Source organism: Musca autumnalis, unplaced genomic scaffold (assembly GCF_047663935.1).
Source record: "Musca autumnalis isolate F117 unplaced genomic scaffold, ASM4766393v1 scaffold_5, whole genome shotgun sequence".
Lineage (NCBI taxonomy): Eukaryota > Metazoa > Arthropoda > Insecta > Diptera > Muscidae > Musca > Musca autumnalis.
Genome location: NW_027412088.1, coordinates 171416782 through 171441777, shown reverse-complemented (window position 1 = coordinate 171441777; position 24996 = coordinate 171416782). Strand labels below are relative to the sequence as shown.

Sequence of the window (24996 nt, the reverse complement as noted above, 5' to 3'; positions counted from 1 at the left end):
GATATTGATAAATTGACGAGTATATGATGCGCATCGAAGCCCCAATGCTTCATGCGGCTGGTTCACACTCCTCCGGTAGGATCACAAATTGGAATTCCTCTACGCAGACTTGGCAATAGCGGTAAATGCAACCCGAATGCGTCGCTAACGTTGCATTCAATGTTGACTTTGATGTTTTCAGCTGCTGTGTATACTTATCTTAATAAATTTTTCATATCCACCACTGTTGCTTCACCTACTTGGCCTAATGGCCGATGAAAATTGTCCAATTTCTGAAGAGGCCGGTTAGAATGCGGTCGATTCTGTTAATCCAATTAGGTATCTTGGGTACCGATTTTCGACAGTGGCGATAGCTGGTGTCCTAGCTTGTAGGAGTTTCTGGTCAATTTTGTAAGCAACCCTCGAAGATAGTACTCTTATAATTACAGCTCGTCTCTCCTCTGCATTGAATGGGTGATAAGATTTTCCTTCTGGAATATCAAAAAGGGTTCGTTGTGCCAAATTTGAGCTCTGACGATTTTCGTCAAAAAAACACTTGCCTATTTAGCATATTTTTGCATTTGTTTTGCATATATTTTGCATAAATAAATAAATTCTAGAATTTAATCATTTCTTGAATTTTTCAAGTTGTTTAATATATTTATTTGCTTCTCTCATAATGAAGCAGGGTGTCTCTTCAGGTACTTTGTGAATTTTTGCCTGCACATATGGAATATTTCTGCAACTGATTATAGCAAATACCAAATTCTCCATATTTTCTTTGTCGTCATCTAAAAGTTTTGCTGTGCTTGTAGTGCTTCTATCATCAATCATATAAAAGAAAAAGAAGCAATGACAATAGTGACGACAGAAATTTCATCCGATGAAATTTCATGCAAGCACTGTGCAATATTTACATTAGAGGACGATGGTAGTGGTGTATTTTTACGTGATTATTGTGAACTGTTTATCAGTATTCCTAAAGATGCAATTCATGAAATTGCCAAATATCGAAAATAAATAAAAATAATTAACAACAAATGACCTCGAGCTTGATTCAATAAAAACACTTAAAAATTTGAAATGAAAACTTTTATAAAGGAAATAAATGTCAAATGAAAAATTTTAAAACGTAAATATTTTTCATTTAAAAATTTCATAGAACAAGAATCCAGCCCCTGTTTAACAGCCAACGTTTGTTTTCACTTGCAGCATATTAAATTGTCTACTCAAATGAGAAAAAAATAATTCTGTCTCAGAACCGCGTTATTTGTGTTGTTCATTTACTTTTGATAATGTTAAAACCGGCAAAAGTAGTTGTAAACTGCTCCCATATGAATTGTATGGTGTCTGAAGTAAAGGAACGCTTTTCGAGTAAAAGGTGGTAAAACTTAAAGATTCTTGCACGTAAAGGAACGGAGCTATTGTCTGTATTAAGTAATCTCTCGTTATCCATGTTTTTGTTGTATTTATTAATGTTTTCTCTCTCCCACAACAAAGCATTTAGACTACATCAACCTTATACCATCTATTTCATTTTGTGTGTTCTATGAGTCACCCTGTTCCGCAGCCAAGCGGCATTGTTTTGACTTGCAGCAACCTGATCTTGTTTTGTAATCACTCTGTGTTAAATGTTTGCTAGTGTTCCTCCTCACATTTTACATTTTCCTCACTACGGCGTAGTATAAGACCTATAGGGCCCTGTTTACATGTAATATGACCTGGTACTCCCTTGGTCCATATGGTAACCCTCCTAGTAGGGATATTCTATGCCTAACCCTCTTTAAGTTATTTTGGAACCTCCATTAAATTTCGAAAACATTTATTTGACAGCTTGACATTTATTATTTTTTGTGACTACGTGAGTCAATTGTTTATTTATACATCCCATCTTCTCTTTAATAACTTTAATAAGTCTACCAAATATATTTTTTTTTTTTTTGCAAAAAACCAGAGGTTTTTGTCTCAATTAACAGTCATTTTTCATAAATTAATACAGAAAAATGTTAGTTTTCTTGGTTCGAAAACAATTACTTGAGAAAGTAATTGTATATATTACATATATTACAATGTAAGACCATGTTTATATTATAGGTTAAGTGAAGTTAACCTTCTTATATGACGTATACGCAAAGGAATTGGCATTTGAAACCAAGTAGGTTTGTTAAATCCGGTTGGTTATATATAAACGCTAAATAGCAATTTTATTATGGCAACACCATCTTAACATTAACTATTGAATATGCTTATTGAATTAATACCACGAGGCCAACAATCGTTGTTTTGAATTCAGATTTTATTTTAGAACTAACTTGAAAAATATAAAAAGTATACACATAAACTTCTGACGTATAGAATACAAAACTCAAAACGTTATTGATGTAATTTAAACAAGTGAATGTTTAGTAAAGAAAAACAAAGTGTTTCAAAGTATTCAACACTCCTCCTCATTCACTTTAAATTGCATTTTTGACAAAGAGTTTCATATTTCGGCTTTGGTAAAGGTTTTGTTAAAATGTCAGCAATCATTTCTTCTGTAGGACAGTAGCTGCATGTAATGATCCCTTTTTTAACATAATCCTTTGTTAATTTATACTTGGTATCCATGTGTTTTGTTTTGAAAGAAAACTTATCATCATTCACCAAGCGAAGACAGCTTTGATTGTCATTAAAAATGTGTGTTGGTTGATTAACTGGTCGCCCTATATCATCCAATATTTGTCTAATCCATTTAACTTCTTTAGCTGCTTCGGAAAGTGAAATATACTCTGCTTCACAAGTTGAAGATGCAACTAAAGTTTGCTTTTGACATGACCATCCAATTGTACCACCATTGTAGAAAACTATTCTTCCGCTATTTGATTTTCTATCTGTGCGTTCTTCAGCCCAATTTGCATCCGCGTATCCAATGAGACCTTGTTCTTTTTCCTGGTTACTTAGTAATAGTTTCATAGTTGCGGTTGTTTTCAAATATTTTAAAACTCTTTTGCATTGAGTCCAATCTTCTAAAGTAGGCTGAGAAACCTTTTGTGCCAATATACTTACGGCTGCCGAAATATCTGGTCTTGTGTTAACAGATATATATAAAAGATGCCCTATAAGCTTTCGGTATTTAGTATTTGTTTCTAAAAGCTTTGAATTTCCTCCTCCTTTTCCATAACTTATGTCCATTGGGGTACTTGCTGGCTTTGAGTTACTTAGACCATATTCATCCACAACTCTTTCAATATAATTCGTCTGACAAAGTTGAAAATTTCCGAATTGATCTTTCGATACCTCAATTCCTAGATAGTGTTTTATTTCGCCCATATTTGTAATAGGGAAACGACTCTGCAAGAATGATGTTACAAGTTTGACTTGTTCATTAGTATTACACGCAATTATAATATCTACGTATACTAGTATGTAACAAACTTTTCCTTTTACAATTCCCGAATATAAACACAAATCATTCATACTCTGTGTAAGACCCAATTCTTTAAGGACTTCATGCAAAACCGAATTCCAAGTTCTAGCTGCTTGTTTCAACCCATATATACTTTTCTTCAGAAAACATACCAATTCCTCGTTTTCATTTTTGAATCCAGGTGGTTGTTGCATGTATATTGTTTCGGTTAGCTTGCCGTTTAAGAAAGCTGTCTTGACATCCAAATGATTAACAATGAGATTTTCCTTTCCTGCGATAGACAGCAAAATTCTGAAGGAAGTATGAGTCGCAACTGGTGCAAAAACCTCATCGTAATCAACACCGTACTTTTGGCAGAAACCTTGAGCTACTAGCCGAGCTTTGAAACGACATATGTCACCATTTTCATTTCGTTTCAATTTGTAAATCCATTTACATCCTATAGCAGATCGTCCTTCTGGAAGTGTCGCAAGTTCCCAAGTCTTATTGTTTTTCATCGCCTCAATTTCTTCTTGCATAGCCTGTAACCACTGTACCTTTTCTTCGCTTTCAATGGCCTCTTTATATGTTTTTGGTTCCTTAATTTCGTTGACTGACCAAATTTCATCAACAAATCTTTTTGGTGCTATACCTTTGTTGGATCTGGATGACGTTCTCATAGCCTTTTCATTTGTTTCCACATTTGATATTTCATCTATTAATCTTCTTGGCGGTATTCCTTTATTGACTCTAGATGAACTCTTTACTTCATGTCCACCTGTCTCCACATTGTGCTGTGTCACGGGCGTTTCGTAGAATGTATTGTCTGCACTTGAGTTATTGAAACCTTCTGGCGTTTCTGAGAGTGTACTGTTCTCACTTGAATTATTGATTGCACTTTCATTCAAGAAACTTGAATCAGATTTCTCCTCCTCAATCAATAATTGATTATTTAACTGCTTTTTATTGGAACTTAAAGAAACAGATACTTCATCGGCTTCACCCTTTACGATATCTGTAAAAATTACATCTCTACTAATAGTTACCTTATTAGTTGAGGGATTATAACATCGAAATGCCTTTGATTTACAATCATAGCCAATAAATATCATTTCAGTGGCCTTTATGTCAAGCTTTCGCGTTTTCTCGTCTGGGATATGGACATAACACTTTGAACCAAAGATACAGTATGCAAAGTTCATATTCGTACACCCCTAAAAAATGAATAAAATCGTTATTAATTCCATATTTTATGTGCAAATATGAAATAATTAATAGGAATTACCATAACGGAGAAAGATTTAAGAATAACAAAACAAATTTTTAATTTATTCCGTAATTTAGGTATAGATGGCGCCTGTGTGGGTGGCAAAGTTCGTATTCGTACACCTATAAGCTCTATATATTTGGAGTTTTTAAGGATTTTCAAAGCAAAATACCGCACATTTTTGTTCTTTTCTTCTTTTGGAATGCCTCTGCTATAGAAATATGTAAAAATAACGATAATTTTATTAAAAATTTTGCATGAATAAAAAGTCGGACGAATATTTGAAATAATTAAGAAAAATGTGCTAGATATGATTAACTATTGCAATTTATTCCCGAATTTTGGACAAAAATAGCTAATAGCAGTCCTTCTGTACCAATATTCGAGGTCTAATATGAAAATAAATGTTGTCAGCGTTTGGAAATGCAAAGAAACGTAATCCGGGCTTAGGTAAAGTCAACACCTTTTTGGTTTTTACTTGGTGAAAATCGCACGCTTAGTTTTATGTTTGACATTAAATGTATTGAAGTTTTAGAATACGGTTTTGAACATCATTTTATGTCAAGAAATATCGGAAATTACGAGGAATAACAATTTTTTAAGGATGAAAATTTCCCCGAAAATAATGAATTTCTTCAAAAGGTTACCCCACGTTCTTTCCTGGACAATTTACTTCATTCTTTTGACATTTTTGCACTCATTTTGGATCCTTCGATAAAGAAATATAATTTTCAAGAAGTAAAAACCATTATTTTCCCAATTTTGGCAGCCATAACCCTCGTTCATAGTAAGCGTAAAATTTCAGTCGTACGCGGACAGTATGAAAACTTGTACAGTTTCATTTTTCTTCATAATTTCTCACAGTTTTTGACATAAAATGATTTTCGAAACCGTATTCTAAAACTTCAATACATTTACTGTCAAATATAAAACGAAACTTGCGATTTTTACCAAGTAAAAACCAAAAATGTATTTCCTTTACCTAAGCCCGGAATACGTCTCTTTGCATTTCCAAACGCTGATAACATTTATTTTCATATTAGACCTCGACTATTGTTACAGAAGGACTGCTATTAGCTATTTTTGTCCAAAATTCGGGAATAAACTGCAATAGTTAATCATATCTAGCACATTTTTCTTAATTATTTCAAATATTCGTCCGACTTCTTATTCATGCAAAATTTTTAATAAAATTATCGTTATTTTTACATATTTCTATAGCAGAGGCATTCCAAAAGAAGAAAAGAACAAAAATGTGCGGTATTTTGCTTTGAAAATCCTTAAAAACTCCAAATATATAGAGCTTATAGGTGTACGAATACGAACTTTGCCACCCACACAGGCGCCATCTATACCTAAATGACGGAATAAATTAAAAATTTGTTTTGTTATTCTTAAATCTTTCTCCGTTATGGTAATTCCTATCAATTATTTCATATTTGCACATAAAATATGGAATTAATAACGATTTTATTCATTTTTTAGGGTTGTACGAATATGAACTTTGCATACTGTATGAAAATTTTCCAAATTAGGCTTTATACCATACCACAATTCAAACGGTGTTAAATTCGTTGTTCTGGTGAAAACCCGATTCTGAATATAATTGGCCGTTGAAATCGCCTCTCCCCAGTAGGTATTCGGCAATTGTGCTTCAATTAACAGACACCTAGCCATTTCCATCAACGTTCTGTTTTTTCGTTCGGCCTTGCCATTTTGTTGAGGAGAATACGGAGCTGTAAGTTGATGTTCTATTCCTTCAGACCTCAAGAAAATTTGAAAACTTTTTCCAATATATTCGCCTCCTCTGTCTGAACGTATTTTCTTAGGAGTACGACCGAAACTTGTTCGACAAAACATCACAAAATCCTTAAACGTTTGCTCCACTTCTGACTTTCGCGATATCAGCCTTACTGCAGTAAACCCAGAATAATCATCAATAAAGGTTACTACATACCGCTTTCCAGATGGTGTGACTGTTTGCATAGGCCCACAAACATCACTGTGAATCAAATCCAAAGGAGCTGATGATTTTGTTGATGACTCTTTTGGAAATGGAAGTCTTGTTAACTTGCCCTTCACACATGTTTCACATACTTCTTTGATTCCACATTCAACCAATTTGAAATTTTCCGCTAAATTGCACTTAAACATTTTCCTTATGGCCTCCGGATTACGATGGCCTAGTTTTCGGTGCCATTGGTGTATACAATGCTCATTATGCTGCAATGCCGCATTCACCATGTCCGGTTGACGCAAAATATACATATCGCCATCAATATCTGCTAATCCGATATTTGTAACTCCAACATTGATACAACACTTATTTTTCTTAAAAGATATTTCATACCCGTCCTTAGTAAGTTGTCTTACGGAAAGTATGTTACCAACCAGCGACGGAGCATAGAGCACTTCTTTGACTTTCAATGTATGTTCATTGCCAAATTCATCTATTGCCTTTATTTCACCTGATCCAATGCCTTTAATAGACACACAATCGCCATTTGCCAACTCAATTGAACTCTTGTAATTTTCATCCAAATTATTAAAGAAATTCTTGTCGCTTACAGCATGGCGAGTTGCTCCTGAATCCACCAACCATGTAAATTTCTTGTTCTTACCAAATTTAAATAAAAATTCATCCGGCATATTTTCGGTATTTCCTATTTCTTCAACTGCATTGATCTTGTTTCCATTCTTGGCACTGCCTTGCTTATTCTTCCAGCTTTTGTATTTCATGCAGTTTTTCTTCTGATGACCAGGTTTCTTGCAGAAATAGCACACAATTTCTGTTTTAGATGTTGCCTTCATAACTACATCATTTCCACAATTACCAGAATGTACACGCCTTTCGTATTCTGCAATCACTCTCTGCTGCACAAAAGCAAATGTGACTTCTTCCTCCTTGCGAGATTCCAATGAAGTTATGAGGGTATCATAACCTTCGGGTAAACTACTCAGAAGCATTGCCGTGCTCCATTTATCGGACAAAGCTTCCTCACCGACATCTCTCAATTTCGTAAAAAGGTCATTCATTGCATTTATATGGGCAACAGCATCGCCCCCTTCTTCAAGCTTTAAACTGCAAATAGATCTCATTAGGTAAACCTTATTAGTGAGCGTGTTTCTTTCGTGATATTCTTTGAGGGCGTTCCATGTATCCTTGGCAGTCTTCATATTCCGTATATGTCATAATTGGTCATCCATGACAAGCAAACCTATGGTTCCCCTTGCTTCATCATCCTTAGCGTCCCATTCGTCAAGCTGAGCCTGGTTGCTGATTTCATTATTTTGTCCACGCTTTGGTTCCGGACGAGATCCTTCGATAACCAGCTTCCATAAATTATGCTTACGTAGGAGAAGCTCCATTTTAAATTTCCAATTAGCGTAGTTGTCATTATTCAGCTTTGAAAATTTTGGTTTAGCGTCCGCCATGTTGAATTTCTATCCTTGAATATCCTTTCTGTTTGAAAATCCTTCTAAAAGTCTTGAAAATCCTTATGATTATTTTGAAAATCCTTAGGAATATTCTTGAAAGTTCTTGAATTATAAATTCCTTTGGAAAAATTATTCCTTATTGTTTCCTTTAATATTCTTTAACCGATTCCGTATTTATCTTTTTGGATATCCTTAAACGTGGAATATTTTCAAAATAGGCCCATAACCTATTGAATATCCTTATTGAATTAATACCACGAGGCCAACAATCGTTGTTTTGAATTCAGATTTTATTTTAGAACTAACTTGAAAAATATAAAAAGTATACACATAAACTTCTGACGTATAGAATACAAAACTCAAAACGTTATTGATGTAATTTAAACAAGTGAATGTTTAGTAAAGAAAAACAAAGTGTTTCAAAGTATTCAACATTAACAACATTAACAGGGTGTTTGCTAAAATATAAAACATCGCTGATACAACTCTGTCGATTCCTCTGCCCGATTCCCATGGTCGAATTAAGTTTCCCTACCGTTCATACAATTCACAATGCTCGATTCCCATGGTCAAATTAAGTTTCCCTATTTCCATGTTCACAATTCAAATTTTGCTTATTTTTGAATATTTAGTCGAATATAGTTGAAATAATGTGCAAAAGTCCCGAAATTATAGAAATAATCGATTTCGTGAAACACATAAGCCAGCCAAAACCAAGGACCGGTAGGGAAGGTAGAGGAATCTTCTGAAAAATTGCGGTTAAACCTCCTTTAATTTTCTTGAAATTGGTCACCGAGTCCTAAATGACTTTCAGAAGATAGAAAATATGCACTTACATTCCAAAAAAATCGGAAGGATAAAGCCTTTCATGGCCTTGTAACACATCATAAGTCATTGATAAATACATGTGTCCGGAGGCTCCTTTGTACTTTTTGTGTTGGAATACACAGAAAGGCGGGAAACTTGGTGGTATACTGTTTTTCCTGATAAGGCATTCAAAACTAACTCCATTTCACCAAGTTTCTGACGTACATCACGTTTTGAAGGTACATCAAGGCGAAACTTGAACTAGATTTTTAGTTACGTAAATAAGCCGATGGTTTGTGATGTGTTACAAGGCCATGAAAGGCTTTATCCTTCCGATTTTTTTGGAATGTAAGTGCATATTTTCTATCTTCTGAAAGTCATTTAGGACTCGGTGACCAATTTCAAGAAAATTAAAGGAGGTTTAACCGTAATTTTTCAGAAGATTCCTCTACCTTCCCTACCGGTCCTTGGTTTTGGCTGGCTTATGTGTTTCACGAAATCGATTATTTCTATAATTTCGGGACTTTTGCACATTATTTCAACTATATTCGACTAAATATTCAAAAATAAGCAAAATTTCCTTTCATTTCTGCTGTTTTTATAATAAAATATAACCAGTTTTCCCTTTTCTGGGATAGCGTTTTTCATTAGCGCTAAATTTTGATAATTTGCTATCAAATTTAATATTTTTGCACACAGGAACAACGATTCTGTTCGCAATTATTGCAGAAAAAGTTCGATAATGGCCTGTTTTTTGGCAAAATATTTAACAAAAGTTACAAAAACCGAATATTTTTGACGCATAGAAAACAGGGTTAACAACGTTTTCTTTGTTATTCTCGCTTATAGGGTTGCCATGGATCCATGTTACATACACATTTTAATTGCCACAGGATCAACATTTTTTTAAGTATTTGGTTTTTTGGATATTGGACATGGGCTTCTAAAATACTGAGGTGTTATTATTGGTGAAATTTAAAACCGAATATTTTTGACACTCACTGTACATAACTGTCCAAAAGTGATTCAAACACCTCCCTGCTCCAGGGATTTGAATCCTATGGGCAATTTACGGAGTATTTGGGAGACAAATATAAGAAGTCATAACATCAAAAGTATAGGATCCCGAAAAGTGCATTGCAAGAAGAATGGAGGAAAATTCAGATATCTTGCACCGAAAATTTAGTTAAATTTTTGCCAAAAAGGCTAAAGGCTGTAAAGGATAACAAAGGATGTCATACCAAGTGCTAAACTCCTATAAAACTTTTAGAGTGGATACTTTTCACTGTGAGGTAGAAATCGATGTTGTTTAACAATTTTTATTTTTTTTATCTAAACTTACCTGAATTTTGTTAATTTTATTTTATAATATTTAAGTTAAGGCACTAATGTAACAATATAAAAAGGAAGAATGAAATCGCTATCATTAACTCTTAGAAATCGCAGTTTTAATGAAAGAATGTGAAATGGATACTTTTGACTGTGATTCACTGTAGCTTATTCCACAAATTTTACGGTAATATCCATATTTCATTGGGATGTATGTACACCTTTTCCCTATTAATTTTTTAATTTTTATAGAATTTACCGTTATTCGTATTATGGAATGTATTTTTGTTGTATTTAATATTGTTTATTAGGGATATGAAATAGGACTATGTATTTGGATTTTCATAAAAATGCTTCCTTAACCTTAAAACTCAAGATTTCTGGGTGTATGTAGACTTTTTTGGTTGACTGTATAAGTTTTTGTAAAAGTATTCGCATTTTGCGTAGTGCTTATTATCACTGCCAGAGGGACATGATGGAAAAATAGGCGGATGAATTTATTAATCACACATACAAACTTTGTTGTAGGCGCCAAGTCGTTTTGTGGGTGACCAGCCACCCTCCGATTCCTCAGATTTCGCGCAAATCCAGCGTTGAAGAGTTCTTTATACGTCTCCATTCCAAAATTCTCGTATGTTTACCGTTTTCCAAATCGTTTTACGTTGCTGCAGAAATTCCTCAAAATGTTCAAAATTCAGCTTTGTTTTGCGGTACCTCATTCTGTTATTTTTGATTGATCTCGATAAATTGGTTCCCACTCCTACGGTAGGATGACAAATTGGAATTCCTATACGCGGACTTGGCAATAGCGTTAAATGCAACCCGAATGCGTCGCAAACATTGTATTCAATTTTGACTTTGATGTTTTCAGCTGCTGTGTATACTATTCTTAATAATTTTTTATATACACCTCTGTTGTTTCACCTACTTGGCGTAATGGCAGATGAAAATTGTCAAATTTTTGAGAGAGAGAGGTTAGAATGAATGTTGTCGATTCTGTAAAGCCAACTGGGCATCTTGGGTACGGATTTTCGACAGTGGCGACAGCGGGTGTCCTAGCTTCTAGGAGTTCCTGGTCAATTTTGTAAGCACCCCTCGAAGATAGTACTCTCCTCTGCATTCAATGTTTGATTAGATTTTCCTTCTGCAATATAAAAAAGGGATTAGGTGACCTCTGGAATTCGTTATCCATGGTTTTGTTGTATTTAATAATGTTTTCTCTCTCCCGCAACAAAGCATTTAGACTACATCAACCTTATACCATCTATGTCATTTTGTGTGTTCTATGAGTCACCCTGTTCCGCAGCCAAGTCCCAATTTATTTGTCAGTTTGTTGTTGAGAGAAGGGGCTGAGAGGCAAAGGGTTACCATATGCCTCACCTCTCTCTCCATCAGACAGACAGATGTTTTGTTTTTGTTCACTTTTGTTTTGATTATAAATCTTTATTGTTCGTCTTTGGTATTCTCTCTTTCGTTTCAGAGATGCCATATCGTGTAACATCAGAAACGTCAAAAGGGTCATTCTGGCGTCTGTTCGCAAAAAAGTGTGAAGTGAAAATTGGGAAAAATTGACAAAATATACAAAAAATACCGCATAAATAAATAAAAAAAGTTTTTTATTCACATTCATGTACTGAATGCTCTCCCGCAATAATGGCGCATAGTGAAAATTTTCAATTAAATACATTTCGAAGCTATGTCACAATATTGGCAGATAACAAGGCAAGCGATGACAAAAAATTGCGTGCAGCCCAGGAGTTGAGTGAACATTTTGAGGTGGTTGTGCAGAGTTCCTCGTATCCTTCGTTTTTGGAACATTCCCTAAAGGCTTTTATGCACTTTCTGCAAGATGGTGAGCCACAATTTATACAGGAATATCAAGCACATCAGGTAAGTGTCGGCAAAATCCAGCCTCCCCCGCCCCCTTTCTAATGATAATCTTGTTTTTTTGTTTAGGTGCGAAAATTAATTCTGGAAATGATCCATCGCCTACCGATAAGTGAGAATCTACGCCAACATGTAAAATCCATTATTTCATTGATGTTAAATATCCTACAAATCGACAATGAGGAAAATGTTCTCGTCTGCCTGCGCATCATCATTGAATTGCACAAAAATTTCCGACCATCCTTTAATAATGAGGTATGTATGGAATAAATGGCACTACACATCGAAGATGGTTCGTAAGGTTTTTCTTCTATAAATAGGGTGCAAGCAACACCTTTGTCCTTCAAAAGTAGGTATACAAAGAGGGGCGAATTTTTAAAGGCAATTTCTTCAAGGCTGCCTAGGCCAACAGGCGAGGATTTTTAAAGACAATTTGTTCAAGGAAACCTAGGCCAGCAACCGTGTATTTTTAAATACAATTTGTCCAAGGGTCCCCAGGCCTTGAAAATGTCCATGTGAAGCCCTCTAATTTATTGCCTATTTTCCATACAATATTCCTTTATTTAATGACATCCTTCTCTTCCTTACAGGTTCAACAATTCCTGGCTTTGGTTAAGAAAATCTACACCGAACTGCCGAATCACATGAATAAAATCTTTGAACCCACACAACAAATTAAAATCAAAGATCTCAAGGAGTTAAATATGGAACAACTGTTATCGGAAACCTATGTCATTAAGACAATTCATCTTGAAAATCCCACAGATCCGGTAACATTTCAAATGGTAAGGCAACAGACAATGCAATGGAACCTCATCTTCCTAATTAACTTTTTTCCTATTTCAGTACAACCTCCTGCCTCGTGGCATGTTGTCTCTCAGAGTTTTACAAGAACTGCCCATTATTGTGGTATTAATGTATCAAATCTACAAGAATGCAGTACATCAAGAAGTCTCTGAATTTATACCATTGATCATGACAACCATTAATTTACAACCTTCCACGGTGCACAGGTGATTTGGATGAATATTTTCCCAACAATTTAAAAACTAATCTTATTTTTCTTTGCTTTGCTTTTAGAAGCTCCCAATTCTTCAACAAGGAAATCTTCATTGATTTCATGGGTGCCCAAATCAAAACCTTGTCTTTTTTGGCCTATATTGTAAGGTTGTTCCAAGAAAATATTATGAATCACTCAGCCTCGGTGACGAGTGGCATATTGAGCCTCATGCATTTGTGTCCCAAGGAGGCGGCCCATTTGAGAAAGGAGCTTTTGATTGCAGCAAGGCACATTTTTGCCACAGATCTAAGACAAAGTATGGACTCCAACACATATTTTTATAAGGCTCTCATCCTAAACTTTTTTAACTTTTTACAGAATTCATACCCTCTATTGAACGGCTTTTCGATGAGGATTTATTAATTGGCAAGGGTGTTACGTTGGACTCCATACGCCCCTTGGCCTATTCCACCTTGGCCGACTTGGCCCACCATGTACGACAAAGTCTGAGTTTGGATGTTTTGGAAAAGGCCATAAAGTTGTTTTCAAAAAATGTCCATGATGAATCTTTGGCCACCGGCATACAAACAATGTCTTGTAAATTGCTACTCAATTTGGTTGATTGTGTTCGGCAGCACAGTGAAATGGATCCAGTTAAGGCTAGAAATCTCCTCACCACCTTGCTAAAGGTTTTTGTCTACAAATTTCAAACTATTGCCAAAATCACCTTGCCCACAATAACCCAGAGATTGTAAGTGTGATGAAGGCCCATTTTTGAAACATTTGATGATATACGTATTCTTTGTGTCCTTTAGGAAAGCCCAATCCAATGCTGCGGCATCTCCAGCCTCCAATTCAGCGGGTTTGGATAATAAGGAACCTCCAGCAATTATGGTAAGCGGTTTGTTCCCTTGTTAATGCACATTTGCTCTTATATTTCTTTAATATCTTTCCAGGACAATACTCCCGATTCAATTGCCAAAAATCAATTGACCGGAAACCAAATGCTGTGCTCTTTGAACATTGTGGAATATCGCAGCTTGGTAAAGACTTTGGTGGGAGGTGTAAAAACCATAACCTGGGGTTTTGTTAGTTCCAAGGTAAAAGCTGATTTAAATCCCGTTTGTGCTTATAAAATTATTAGGGGCTGTTGTCGGTTCAATGAGGCTGAACAATTCCCTTTGATTCTTTCCTCGTTTTCTAACAAAGTTTTTCTTCTTTCCCCTGAGTTTTCTCACTCTCCCCTTAAAGTTGAAACGACAGAAGGCCAAGGCTCACGAGGAATAATAAGGAACATTTCGCCATGAGTTTTTCCACTTTCTTCCTTCCGTTGAAGGAGAGACAAAACTCACGGAAATTTTCCCTTCAGAATGAGGCAGAACATTTCCCTTTATTTATCTCCTCATTTCTATCAAACTATTTCTTCCTGTTTCCTCGTGATTTTTCTCACTCTCCCCTTGAAGTTGAAACGGCAGAAAGCCTAAACTCACAAGGAAGAGGCAATATTTCCTATAGATAATCTCTTCCTTTTCTAACAAAGTGTTTCTACTTCTTTTTTCAGTCCCCCTCAGTGGATGTAACCAAAATCAAGCAGGAGAAAATCTTTCAACCCTATGAAGTTAGTATCTACATTGATTTGGTCCACTGGGCCATGGAGGCCTTGGATATATATTCCATAAATGCAGCAAATCAATTGAAACCTTCTGGTGGTGTACCAAGGACCAAGGAGGAGAAAGAAGTTTTGGAACATTTCAGTGGAATAGTGAGTATCTTAACCCCATGATTTTTAAATTTTCTCTTCAAATCTCTTTTCCCTTTACAGTTTCTCATGATGCATCCACAAAATTTCCAAGAAGTCTTTGCCACAACCATTGATTTTATGGTAGAGCGGATACACAAAAATCCTTCGCTACAAATTGTGGCAAATAGCTTTTTGGCCAATCCTCAAACGTCGCCGCTGTTTGCCACTGTCCTGGTGGAATATCTATTGGGTAAAATGCATGAAATGGGCACCAATGTGGAGCGATCAAATCTCTATTTACGGCTCTTCAAATTGGTATTTGGTAGTGTGAGTCTGTTCCCCGTGGAAAATGAACAAATGCTAAAGCCTCACCTGCACAGTATTGTTAATCAATCAATGGAACTGGCCTTGACAGCTGAGGAGCCTTATAATTACTTTCTTTTACTGCGTGCCCTGTTTCGTTCCATTGGTGGTGGCTCTCATGATTTGTTGTATCAGGAGTTCTTACCCTTATTGCCAAATCTTTTGGAAGGTTTAAATCGTTTGCAAAGTGGTTTCCACAAGCAACACATGAAAGATCTTTTTGTGGAACTTTGCCTTACGGTACCCGTGAGGTTGTCTTCTCTGCTACCCTACCTGCCAATGTTAATGGATCCCTTGGTATCGGCCCTCAATGGTTCAGCCACATTGGTTAGTCAGGTAAGACAGATTTAAAATCAAATTTTGTATTTATTTTAAGAAAATTGCGTTCTCCATTTTCAGGGTCTGCGCACACTGGAGCTATGTGTGGACAATTTACAACCAGACTTCCTGTACGATCACATACAACCCGTGAGAGCTGCCCTCATGCAAGCCTTGTGGAAAACTCTACGCAATCAAGACAATGCAGCATTGGTGGCCTTTCGTGTTTTGGGTAAATTTGGTGGTGGAAATCGTAAAATGATGACCGAACCCCAATCCATACAGTATACCAACAGTGAAATACAACCCACCTCCATTGTGGCCTATTTCCAGGAACATGAAAAACCCATAGATTTCCCCATTGACAAAGCCATTGAGACGGCATTTAATGCCCTCAGCTCAAATGCCACAGACTCCTTTTATAGACGACAAAGTTGGGAGGTGATACGCTGCTATTTGGCCGCTTCCATTAACTTGGATGATGAAAAACACACCTTGCAAAAGTTCTTCCTGCATCCCAGTTTTCTGGAGAACAATATTGGCAATGTTCCGGTGAATCAAAACAAAATCGAGGACTATCAGGCACGTAAGACTTTGCAAAATGCCTTGACGGGAATGTTTGTGGCCTCTGCCACCAAAGATTTAAGGGAATTTGTCTTTCCTATAATGGTGGCAATTGCCCGGCATTTCACCATGATTGCCATTGCCCAGCAGGCGGGCCCCTTTCCAGTTAAACAGTACTATTCTTTGAATGGCATAGATCCGTTGGTATTGGTGGATGCCCTGGCAATTTGTATGGGCCATGAGGAAAAGGAATTGTGCAAACCGGGGCAACTTTGTATTGGCTTGATATTGGATACAGCGGCAAATATTTTGGGCAGCAAGGAAAGGGCTTGTCGCCTGCCTTTGATGCAATATTTGGCTGAGAAGATGACAGCTTTGTGTTATGAACGGCCTTGGTATGCCAAGGTGGGGGGTTGTAAAGCCATACAATTCCTCTATCAACATTTTTCACCACGCTCCCTCTATCAGCATCTGTTCTCCTTTGTAAAGGCGTTTATGTTTGTCTTAATGGATTTGGAAGGTGAGGTATCTAATGGTGCCATATATATTGCCAAAACCAATTTACGTTCCCTGCTCGATTTATGTATGGCACCCAAGGAACATGAAACGAGTGAAGAGATTACCGCCATTCGGACCAAGGCCACCTATGATGTGGTCCATGAATTGTGTAGGCAAGTGACAAGTCCAAATACCTTGGTAAGACAAGAATCAATGGCTTCACTGAAATATATTGCCCAGCTGCAAAACCGCACAGTCTCAGAAGTAATGGATCCCCACAAAGAGGTATTGGCTGATATTATACCACCCAAGAAGCATTTGCTGAGACATCAACCAGTTAATGCCCAAATAGGCTTAATGGAGGGTAACACCTTTTGCACTACCCTAGAGCCGAGACTCTTTACCATTGATCTTACCAACAGTTATCATAAATTGTTCTTCCATGAATTACTGACTCTGTCCGAGGCTGAGGATTCAACTCTAATGAAATTGGATTGTTACAAGAATGTAACCAATTTGGTGCCACTGCGTATAAGTGCCTTGAGGGCTTTGGCTGCATGCCACTACATTACCGATAGTCAACATAAAGATAAGATTATCAATATCCTATTCAAGCTAATGGATCACAAGAAACCGGAGCTTCAAGAGGCAGCATTTAAGTGCATGAAAAGTTTCAATGCCGGCATACAAATTGACAAAAAGGAAATACACAATTGTATACGTCCATTGCTGATGATATTAGGTGACTATAGGAATTTGACGCTAACAGCCACCAAGCGTCTTTCCTATTTTACCCAACTATTCCCCCACATGTTCAATGAAAAGTTAAGTGAACAAATCCTTGAGCTGTGTCGCAATCTGCTGGAAATGTCAATACAAATATGTAAGCAGGGTCAGCAGGGGGGTAATTTCTTTGCTGCCATACGTGGAGGAGAATATGAACAAAAGGTGGTGTGTCTCATCGAAATGTTCCATCAAATTACCGCAGCCACCCCCAAATACATTGAAAATCTCTGCCAATTGGTATTGCAAACTGAAAAGAATCTTATGATTGAATCATCATCACCCTATCGAGCACCTCTATTGAAATTCCTTTTACGTTTTCCCAATCAAACTGTGGACTATTTCCTCTCCGATGTGTACATTGTGGATGCCCAGTGGAATCGCTTTTTCATCTATCTATTAAAACACAAAGATGGCAAACCTTTCCATGCCGCCTTAAAGACCCCGAAATGCATCAAGGCCCTTATACGCCTGATAAGTTGTGGACAAATCGATAGCTCCATTATGAACGATGAACAAAAACAAGAGGTACAGGAACAGGCCATAAAGATTGTATACACCGTCATGGAATGTGATGATCAATGGATTGCGGTGCAAACAGACCTCATCAACTGCCTCAAACAGTTGTGGCAATACAATCTGAGCAACAGTTGCCAAGAAAATGTCATCAGCTATAAATGGCATTTGGTTGGAAAGATTTTACTCAAATACTTCTCACACAATACCAATGAAATCGAGTTACTGTTCCAGCTGTCACGGGCCCTTTGCTTGCATTTTATACCCGATTTTTATTTCCTCCGGGATTTCTTACAAAACACTGTGGCCCAAAGTTATACGGTCTATTGGAAACGTCAAGCCTTCTTTTATTTTATTGAAAATTTCAACAATGCCTCACTGTCGGAGGAGTTGAAGGCCAAAATTATTACCTCCATATTAATACCGTGTTTTGTGGCCAGTTTTGACAAAGGGGAGGGCAATAAATTAATCGGTGCTCCTCCGACCCAGTTCCAGGAAGATGAAACCAATATTGTCTCGGTGTTCATCAACAGTAAAGTCTTTGATCCCGAGAAACCCTATGCCAAGGATGATGCTGTGCGCATTGCTCTGTTGCAATTCGCCTGTTTGCTGGTGGAAAGAGCCTCGCAACACATACATGATGGTGATGCCAATAATCGTATACAAGGCAATAAGTTGAGGCGTCTCATGACCTTTGCCTGGCCTTGTTTGTTAAGTAAAAATTCCGTGGATCCCACGGCACGTTATCACGGCCACTTGCTGTTGGCGCACATTATTGCGCGCTTGGCCATACACAAGAAAATTGTCTTACAAGTCTTCCACTCACTGCTGAAAGGACATGCTTTGGAAGCCCGCCCCGTAGTAAGACAAGCTTTGGATGTCTTAACCCCTGCCATGCCCTTACGCATGGAAGATGGCAATACCATGCTTACCCATTGGACCAAGAAAATCATTGTTGAGGAGGGTCACTCCATGCAACAGCTGTTTCACATTTTACAACTTATTGTACGTCACTATAAAGTCTATTTCCCAGTACGTCACCAGCTGGTTACCCATTTGGTTAACTACATGCAACGTTTGGGTTTTCCACCCAATGCATCTTTGGAACATAAGAAGCTTTCCGTCGAATTGGCTGATGTCATTATAAAATGGGAATTGCAACGTATCAAAGAGGATGAGACAGAAAGTAAGCTAAATGCCAATCTGGATGATGAAATGGATGATAAGACATCGGTGAAACGTAATGCTGGCGACGATTTTGCCGAATCACATCGCAAGAAATTGAACACAGAAGCTGCTGTTGTGCCGAGAACAAGTAAGTGGTCTTTTAACATTAGGACATTTTAAATGGACTGCAATTCTCAAGACTATTTTGGTGGAAGAGGTGAAAATGAAATGAAAACTCATCTATTTCACCAAAAATTGAGTATAGCTACAATTAAAATGCCTGAATGCCACAGATCAAATTGTATTCAAAATTTGCTAACTTTCCTCTCTTGGTCTCAGGTACCGCCGATGCCTCCATAAGCTCCAAAATGGATGAAAGCAGCCGTTCTATTGGCAAGGTTCACTGCGACACCGTATTGAATTTCCTTATACGTTTGGCATGTCAGGTCAATGATAATCAACCCAGCATACTTAATTCGGGTGATAATTTGTCAAGAAGGTAAGTTTTCGGAAGCCGCAAGACTAGTGTTTTTGCTTAGACCTCGAGAACAACTTTAACATTTCTTAAGACATTCTTCTTGTTGGTATATCAGAGATCAGATGAACTGGAAGATTTCAGACCCTTGAACAAATTGTCTTTTAAAGTCCACGATAGTTGGCCTAGGCAACCTTGAAGAAATTGTCCTTAAAAATTCCATGATAGTTGGCCTAGGCAACCTTGAAGAAATTGTCCTTAAAAATTCCATGATAGTTGGCCTAGGCAACCTTGAAGAAATTGTCCTTAAAAATTCCATGATAGTTGGCCTAGGCAACCTTGAAGAAATTGTCCTTAAAAATTCCATGATAGTTGGCCTAGGCAACCTTGAAGAAATTGTCCTTAAAAATTCAAGCTTGTTGGCCTAGGCAACCTTGAACAAATTGTCCTTAAAAATCCACGCTTGTTGGCCTAGGCAACCTTAAACAAATTGTCCTTAAAAATCCACGCTTGTTGGCCTAGGCAACCTTAAACAAATTGTCCTTAAAAATCCACGCTTGTTGGCCTAGGCAACCTTGAACAAATTGTCCTTAAAAATCCACGCTTGTTGGCCTAGGCAACCTTGAACAAATTGTCCTTAAAAATCCACGCTTGTTGGCCTAGGCAACCTTGAACAAATTGTCCTTAAAAATTCACGCTTGTTGGCCTAGGCCACCTTGGGCAAATTGTCTTTAAAAATCCACGCTTGTTGGCCTAGGCCACCTTGAACAAATTGTCCTTAAAAATCCACTCTTGTTGACCTAGGCAACCTTGAACAAATTGTCTTTAAAAATCCACGCTTGTTGGCCTGGCAACCTTGAACAAATTGTCCTTAAAAATCCACGCTTGTTGGCCTAGGCAACCTTGAACAAATTGTCCTTAAAAATCCACGCTTGTTGGCCTAGGCAACCTTGAACAAATTGTCCTTAAAAATCCACGCTTGTTGGCCTAGGCAACCTTAAACAAATTGTCCTTAAAAATCCACGCTTGTTGGCCTAGGCAACCTTGAACAAATTGTCCTTAAAAATCCACGCTTGTTGGCCTAGGCAACCTTGAACAAATTGTCCTTAAAAATCCACGCTTGTTGGCCTAGGCAACCTTGAACAAATTGTCCTTAAAAATTCACGCTTGTTGGCCTAGGCCACCTTGGGAAATTGTCTTTAAAAATCCACGCTTGTTGGCCTAGGCCACCTTGAACAAATTGTCCTTAAAAATCCACTCTTGTTGACCTAGGCAACCTTGAACAAATTGTCTTTAAAAATCCACGCTTGTTGGCCTGGCAACCTTGAACAAATTGTCCTTAAAAATCCACGCATGTTGGCCTAGGCAACCATGAACAAATTGTCCTTAAAAATCCACGCTTGTTGGCCTAGGCAACCATGAACAAATTGTCCTTAAAAATCCACGCTTGTTGGCCTAGGCAACCTTGAACAAATTGTCCTTAAAAATCCACGCTTGTTGGCCTAGGCAACCTTGAACAAATTGTCCTTAAAAATCCACACTTGTTGGCCTAGGCAACCTTGAACAAATTGTCTTTAAAAATCCACACTTGTTGGCCAAGGGTCCTCAAAGAAAATCCAAGTTTATTGGCCTAGGACCCTTGAAGAAATTTTCCTAATTTTCCATGTTTTATTCAAAACTTTTCACTTCCCTTATCTCTTTTCTTTCCAGATGCATAATCCTTTTAAAAACCGCTATGCGTCCTGATGTTTGGCCTCAGCCCTTCGAATTGAAACTAACCTGGATGGATAAAATCTTCACCACAATTGAATCTCCCCATACAAATATTAACAATATTTGTACAGCTCTGGACTTTTTGACCTTCCTGAGTACAATTATGAAACCTGAACAGTTGCTGACGATTATAAGGCCCATACAAAAAGGCCTCTCGGCCTGCATTATACATCAAAACACGAAAATTGTACGTCTAATGCATGGCTTGATAACACGACTCATGACCATCTTCCCACCCGATGCCCAGCATAAAAACGAAGATTTGGATATTCTCTATACTGCCATAAGTAAAATGATTGGTGATAATTTGATATTCTATGAGAAAAGTCAACAACCACAACCCAATCCATCTTCGTTGTTTGGCACCCTGATGATACTAAAGGCTTGCTGTGTCAATAATCCCGATTATATAGACCGTTTAATGGTCCAATTTATAAGAGTACTGAATCGTTTGACCAAGGATCACATTGCAATGCAAAATAATACCCAGCAGGCAATGCCATCCGTTGAGGGTAACCATTTGTCGTTGGAATTGTTGATACTCTCGTTGGATATGATTAAAAATCGTATTGTCATTATGAGTGTGGAGGTGAGAAAGCTGCTGATCGGCAGCATTATTGTGAGCCTCATTGAAAAGAGTATGGACGCTAAGATCATCAAGTGTATCATCAAAATGTTGGATGATTGGGTGAGGGTAAAGGATCAAAATATTGTGGTGCAAATACCTTCGATAAGAGAGAAGTCCGTGTTGCTGGTTAAGCTAATGCAGTGTGTGGAGAAGAAGTTCTCCGATGAAAGTGAGCTGCACATACAATTTCTGGAAATGATCAATTACATATATCGTGATGAACATTTGAAGCAAACGGAACTGAGTGCAAAACTGGAGGGCGCCTTCTTGACGGGGTTGCGTAGTCAAAATCCCACCATTCGTGCCAAGTTCTTTGAAATAATCGATGCCTCAATGCGCCGACGTTTACATGATCGTTTGCTGTATATCATCTGCTCGCAGGCATGGGATTCAATTGGTACCCATTATTGGATAAAACAGTGCATTGAATTGCTGGTTCTCACCGCCAATACCATGACAGCAATACAAAATTCCAATGATATGCACAAGATACCCAGTATCACCAGCATTATCAACATGGCCGATAATGAGGAGAAGAGTCAATTTGTTATCTACACCTCTTCCCAATCTGACTGCATGGATATGCCACAAAGTGTGGATGACAAGGATGAGGAGTTTGATGTGGATGTTAATTTGGAATTTATCAATTCTCAAAATGAGCAACCCGACACCGAACGTTTGCTGCCGGCAAGGAAAATGAAAATCTGCAAGCTAATCAATCGGCAAATTGAATTCCTGGAAATCAATCGTAAGATACGCACTGACCAACTGCTGGTGGCCACTTCCCAACTCTGCCACATGGACACCAATCTTGCGGAGTCTGTGTGGTTGGCAATTTTCCCTAGGATATGGAACATTTTCAATGCAGATCAACAGCAAACCATTATCAAAGAGGTCATACCCTTCTTGGCCTCCGGCACAAATATCATACAAAAAGATTGCTCTCCCAGTGCCATTAACACTTTCGTTGAAGGCTTGACACACTGTAATCCCAAAATTTACATACCACCCAATGTCTGTACCTATTTGGGCAAGGCCCACAATCTGTGGCATCGCATGACATTGGTCTTGGAGGAGATGGCCTCCAAAGTCAACCCCAGTAATCAAACAACCTTTATGGACTACTGTGATCAGCAGCATGAATACAATGGCAACCAAGCCACGGTCCATGACTCCCTCTCCCTCATGTATTCTGCCATGCATGAGGAGGATTTGTGGGCTGGTCTCTGGATGAAATATGCCCAATATGCTGAAACCAATCTAGCCATTGCCTATGAACAAATGGGTTTCTTTGAAGAGGCCCAGGGTGCATATGATTTGGTAATGTCAAAATTCAAGGAAGACCTTTCCAATGGCCAATGCAATTCCCACATGAACAGTGAAATTGCCTTGTGGGAAAATCATTGGATACGCTGTGCCAAGGAACTCAATCAATGGGACATTCTCTTGGATTATGCCCAAACAAATCGTGAACAACATGAAATCCTCATCATGGAAAGTGCTTGGCGGGTGCCCGATTGGAATTTAATGAAAAAGGCCCTACTCAAAATTGAACAAGCCTATTCCAAACAATACGGCTACAAGGTGAATTTATATAAGGGTTTCTTGGCCATCTTACATCCGGATGATCGCCAATTGGCCAATGTAGAGAAATATGTGGAAATTGCCTCCGGCCTTTGTATACGTGAATGGCGTAGATTGCCCCATATTGTCTCCCACATCCATTTGCAATATCTTCAAGCTGCCCAACAGATAATTGAGCTGCACGAGGCGAGTCAAATACATCAAGGGTTGCTACAATCCCGCAACACCTCGCTGCATGATATGAAGGCCATTGTTAAGACATGGAGAAATCGTTTACCCGTCATTGCTGATGACCTCTCCCACTGGTCGGATATATTTACATGGCGTCAACATCACTATCAAATTATTACCCAACATTTGGAGCAACAACCGGATCAGGGTAACACCATGTTGGGTGTGCATGCCTCTGCCCAGGCCATTATATATTTTGGTAAAATTGCAAGAAAACATAATTTGACTGGTGTCTGCCAAGAGACGCTGTCACGGATTTACACCATACCCTCAGTACCCATTGTGGATTGTTTCCAGGTGAGTAAGAGATCAGTTTTTTGGTAATTTAGGTAATTTAAGGGAGCTTTTAGAGAGCATCCACAGGCCATCATAAAGCTATAGATGAAGGTTCCATTTGAGAAAGCTGACGATTGTGTTTATGAACCATAGGAGACATAGACTAGCCGGAGGCTGCCTTCACAGACAAGCTGAAGGCTCTCGTTATAAGGCATAGAAACGTGGATTTTTTTTAATTTTCAAGCCTTTAGGCGTGGATTTTTCCTCAGGCCTTAAAGCGTGGATTTTTTAAAGAATTTTTGTACACCTTCCTCATGCCTTAAGGCGTGGATTTTTAAAGAATTTTTCTAGACCTTCCTCATGCCTTAAGGCGTGGATTTTTAAAGAATTTTTGTACACCTTCCTCATGCCTTAAGGCGTGGATTTTTAAAGAATTTTTGTACACCTTCCTCATGCCTTAAGGCGTGGATTTTTAAAGTATTTTTGTATACCTTCCTCATGCCTTAAGGCGTGGATTTTTAAAGAATTTTTGTACACCTTCCTCATGCCTTAAGGCGTGGATTTTTAAAGTATTTTTGTATACCTTCCTCATGCCTTAAGGCGTGGATTTTTAAAGAATTTTTGTACACCTTCCTCATGCCTTAAGGCGTAAATTTTTAAAGAATTTTTGTACACCTTCCTCATGCCTTAAGGCGTGGATTTTTAAAGAATTTTTGTACACCTTCCTCATGCCTTAAGGCGTGGATTTTTAAAGAATTTTTGTACACCTTCCTCATGCCTTAAGGCGTGGATTTTTAAAGAATTTTTGTACACCTTCCTCATGCCTTAAGGCGTGGATTTTTAAAGAATTTTTGTATACCTTCCTCATGCCTTAAGGCGTGGATTTTTAAAGAATTTTTGTACACCTTCCTCATGCCTTAAGGCGTGGATTTTTAAAGAATTTTTGTACACCTTCCTCATGCATTAAGGCGTGGATTTTTAAAGAAT

At 37.8% G+C, this 24996-nt stretch overlaps 1 protein-coding gene and 1 long non-coding RNA gene across 3 annotated transcripts in view; one reads left to right on the top strand and one right to left on the bottom strand.

Annotated features, from left to right (window-relative positions):
* The window catches only part of LOC141406519 (uncharacterized), an 85370-nt gene that overhangs the window by 2324 nt on the left and 58050 nt on the right, over positions 1-24996 (bottom strand). The window lies entirely within an intron of this gene.
* Nipped-A (Transcription-associated protein Nipped-A) overlaps positions 11693-24996 on the top strand; it is a 43115-nt gene continuing 29811 nt past the window's right edge. Inside the window, exons 1-13 of one of the 2 annotated variants that reach the window (XM_073988480.1) lie at positions 11693-12095; positions 12162-12347; positions 12683-12877; positions 12939-13105; positions 13173-13408; positions 13471-13843; positions 13908-13986; positions 14049-14192; positions 14654-14854; positions 14915-15532; positions 15596-19190; positions 19382-19541; positions 21228-24030. In XM_073988480.1, the coding sequence (XP_073844581.1) occupies positions 11859-12095; positions 12162-12347; positions 12683-12877; positions 12939-13105; positions 13173-13408; positions 13471-13843; positions 13908-13986; positions 14049-14192; positions 14654-14854; positions 14915-15532; positions 15596-19190; positions 19382-19541; positions 21228-24030 (8994 nt within the window). In that variant the 5' untranslated portion in view covers positions 11693-11858. The remainder of the gene's footprint in view (positions 12096-12161; positions 12348-12682; positions 12878-12938; positions 13106-13172; positions 13409-13470; positions 13844-13907; positions 13987-14048; positions 14193-14653; positions 14855-14914; positions 15533-15595; positions 19191-19381; positions 19542-21227; positions 24031-24996) is intronic. The other variant, XM_073988481.1, reaches the window with a different exon arrangement.